Raw genomic sequence first — 3,631 nt, 5'->3', positions numbered from 1 at the left:
AAATATATGAGAAGCAATGCTAGAGTATGATATATGATTAGTGGATTAGGTGAAGCTTAGCGCAATATGTATATTTGACTATTTGCATAAGGTTATGTTAGGTAATTAATAATTTTTTTGAATAATAATATAAATAATTATCAATCAAATCAAAACATATTATACTTCTAAATTATTCACCTAAATTTTAATATTAGAATAATTATTCGCACACCTAATGAAATGAACATTCAATATATCCATTGTTCATATTGTTTAGTATTTTTATTGTCTACTTATACTTTTCTATTTGTATAATGTTTAGGAATTCACAAACACATTTTTTTCAATCTCTATTTATAACAAATAAAAAGATGTATAAAGGGATAAGAAAAATGTTAAAAAATTAGTAAAATTTATTTATTTTTGTCAGTTAATTAATAATATTTAAAAGTGTAAATAAAAAATAAGTTATTAGATGGTTAAATTAAAAAATTGAATTAATAGCTATAAGTGTTGGACAAAAATAATAAAAAATAAAAGGACAATCTAAAAAGAAAAACAACGAAAATTGGTTTCCTAAATGGATTGTAATACATATTATCCAATGTATGGTGCAGCACACAATGCTTCAAATTTGGTTTTGTTTGGTTCCCGCGGAAAGCTAAACACAAGCTTCAACCACCATGGATAGTTTGAATCTATGATAGAAATGGCAGAATGTAATTACATTATTTAGCGGTAATGGTTGATAATTTGGTGTAGAGCTTGCAATGAAGTTGAGTGGTTGTTCACCGTTGCAATCTAAACCTTTAACTAAGGCAGTGAATGAAAATCCAGAATGTCCGTATAGTAACTAGAAACAGTGTAAAATTTAGAAACTAGATAAAAGAAAAGAAAAGTGATAAAATGCTGCGCACCCACCGTAATCCAACTACTCCTCACCGTAACAGTATCAAGATCTCCGCTGCGAAGCCACAAACAGCCACGAGCGCATTAACGCGCAGAGGTGTCGCGCCTCCAGTAGGGGCCAGCGTCACCGTGGACGGTGGAGACTGTTCGGCGGCGTCAGGACCCGGCGGCTCGATGTAGGGCGGCGGCGGCGGTTGGTTGAGGCTGGGTGGCAGGCCTTGGCCACGGTTGACATTGATCTCGAAGGCGAGGCCACGATGGCACTGGAGGCCGTCGGCGGCGTCGGAGAAGAAATAGTTGCGTCCGACGACGGTCAACGGAACGGAAATGGTCAACGCCTGGCTGAAACTACTGCTTCCGCTATCGTATACGAAGGTGCCGTTGTCGAAGTCGTCGGCGTTGCAGCTCAGGTAAGAGGTCTCGTTGTAGGTCTGAACCACCGTTTGATTCGTGTTCGTTTTGAAAACTGATAAAATTGGAAAATAAGAATTAAAAATTGAATCAGATTCATTGCTGCGTTTGGTTGGAACTTAAAACAAATCAGATAATCAGATAGAAATGTGTAATTAAGTAATTATTATTACTTCATCGAGTTTTAACTTTCAACAATCAATTTAATTTTCTTTTTCCCTTTTGTTTTTGTCAAAAACGAAGCAGTATTCATACGTTAAAAGAGAGAGAAAAGAAAATGGAGAGTGTGATTGAGCTTACTGAGAAAATCGCCGAGGTTGAATGTTTGAGTTGAAGCCCAAGAGGAGTAGTTGGTGGCGGCTGTGCTCGTGGTGGAGTTGAACAACCATCCGGATGCACCGCCCACCGTGTGGTTGTGGTATCCGCTGGATGATGCTGCAGCGTAGACGGCGGTGGTCAAAGCGAAAAAGACCGCGAGGTAGGCTGCGATGGGCGGCGCCATCGGCGGAGATCGGTGTTGATTTGAGAGCAGATATTGCGTTTTGTGTTGTGTGAGGATGTGACTGTCAAATGTCAATGAAGAAAAGGCTGAAGGTGAGTTTTCAAATAAAGAAGTTTAATTTAATTTAATATGAAGCATAACATAATAAATGGATCATGAAACTAAGTCATGGAACGTGGGAGGGAAGTGGATTCAGGAATTCAAAATTAAAATTGTGTTTATCATTAGTAAATTATAAATGTGGTGGTTACAATTATCTCTTCCTGTATGGAGATTTGAAACTCCATAAAATTTTAGAAAGGAAATACCATAAAAATTCATTTTTATCCTATATTAATTTGGTTCAACAGTACATGATTGAGTAAATTTCCATAGTAATTTTTAAGATTCATGTGATTACTCAATGTAATTCTCAAGATCCCAATTTTTTTATTGTAATTCTTTAAATAGAGTTCTGAATACTCAGTAGTTCTTGAGTATATTTCTGATAATGAGTTATCACCGGAGCGCTTACGTAACATTGTTTTGCCATGCTGGATGACTCCAACGGCTAGCTGAGCTGGCTCATTTTCAATTTATACCCACATTAATTCTTCCCACTATATTTAACCCTAAATCTCCAAATTTTGATAAACAGCTACAAATAACTCAATTATATTTAAAATGCTGCAGTTGCCTAAAAAATCAACCATAATCCATTAACTAAACTAAAGGAAAGAGGCACAATGCAACGAAGAAATAAGCAACCTTGGCACCTTAAAAGTCGACGGCATTGTAGCCTGAAAAAGAAGAAAAACTCATATTTTCATTAACTAAAGAGAAAAAAATTAGAAGTTTAATTAGACAAAATTTATGGCAAGGTATTATTAGTATCTAAATCTCTAGCGTCAAATTGTGGCCTCTGAAAGAAAATGCTACGATTCCAAGAATATTCAAGGCAAGAAACAAAGATGCAGAAGATGATGGCGATGACAAAGGTTCATAAGAGATGGAGGGTAGCCTTTATTAACTCACAGATAGAACCCAAACCATGGTGGAGTAAGTGATTGCTGTCACAACACCTATGAGTGAGAGCCCTCCAATCGAATTAAGGTTTGGAAGCTGAGACAGGACAATAGATAGATAAGTGAAAACCAGGTACCACTCCACTGTGGTTAAAGAATTTGAGGTATACGTTAGACCACAAACTATTTGAAAGAAGAGTTTCATGATTTTTCCTCCTATAAGGATCAATGCAGTTGCAGTTCCTGCTGATAAATAAACAGTTAGAAACAGAGCAAGCCACACCCCTATATATATATATATATATATATATATATATATATATATATATATATATATATATATATATATATCTTCAAATAACTTGGTTTGAGTACCCAACATAGTTTTTGAGAATCAATTATATGTAAAGTATTCTTGCATTGTTAATTATGCAACTTTACATAACAATGTGATATAATAAATAAACTATATTAAATAAATTCACCAAATGCTACTTGAGCAAGCTTCACATATCTGTTGTACCTTTTTTCAGAAACAGCTTCATGCAGCTGAACCAAAAGTCATAAAGTGTACAGTTGCCAACAATATGCTATGGTTAAAGAAAGGATTTCCCAAACTATCCACGAAAATCTCAGCTAAAAGCTTATTCCAAATCAAAGCAATAAATATAACAAATAATTGGTTTGCATAAAGGATGGAGGTCTAAAAGTAATAAAGAGGTGTGATCCAAACCCAAAATTTCCACAAAAATTTCGAAAACACCAAAAAGAACACTGAGCTGTTTCTCAGATCTCCTGGACGCGGATCTCTCGAAAAGTGAGC

At 35.4% G+C, this 3,631-nt stretch overlaps 1 protein-coding gene across 1 annotated transcript; it reads right to left on the bottom strand.

Annotated features, from left to right (window-relative positions):
• Positions 1-529: 529 nt before the first annotated feature.
• Positions 530-1,918, bottom strand: LOC112797326 (early nodulin-like protein 18). The gene is made up of 2 exons (XM_025840197.3): positions 1,603-1,918; positions 530-1,357 (listed from the first exon to the last, which is right to left on the bottom strand). Exons 1-2 carry the CDS (start codon positions 1,802-1,804, stop codon positions 921-923), a joined length of 639 nt encoding a protein of 212 aa, XP_025695982.1. The 5' UTR covers positions 1,805-1,918; the 3' UTR covers positions 530-920.
• Between the last annotated feature and the right edge of the window lie 1,713 nt (positions 1,919-3,631).

This window comes from Arachis hypogaea, chromosome 4 (assembly GCF_003086295.3).
Source record: "Arachis hypogaea cultivar Tifrunner chromosome 4, arahy.Tifrunner.gnm2.J5K5, whole genome shotgun sequence".
NCBI classification, from domain to species: Eukaryota; Viridiplantae; Streptophyta; class Magnoliopsida; order Fabales; family Fabaceae; genus Arachis; species Arachis hypogaea.
Note: the sequence above shows the minus strand (reverse complement) of the source record. Positions and strands in the feature narration are given on the sequence as shown.

Bases quoted from the DNA above. Each gene is read 5' to 3' on its own strand.
- LOC112797326 (XM_025840197.3), bottom strand. From the start codon at position 1,804: ATGGCGCCGCCCATCGCAGCCTACCTCGCGGTCTTTTTCGCTTTGACC. The intron at 1,358-1,602 runs GTAAGCTCAATC...CAATTTTATCAG, and splicing joins CAACCTCGGCGATTTTCTCA to TTTTCAAAACGAACACGAAT.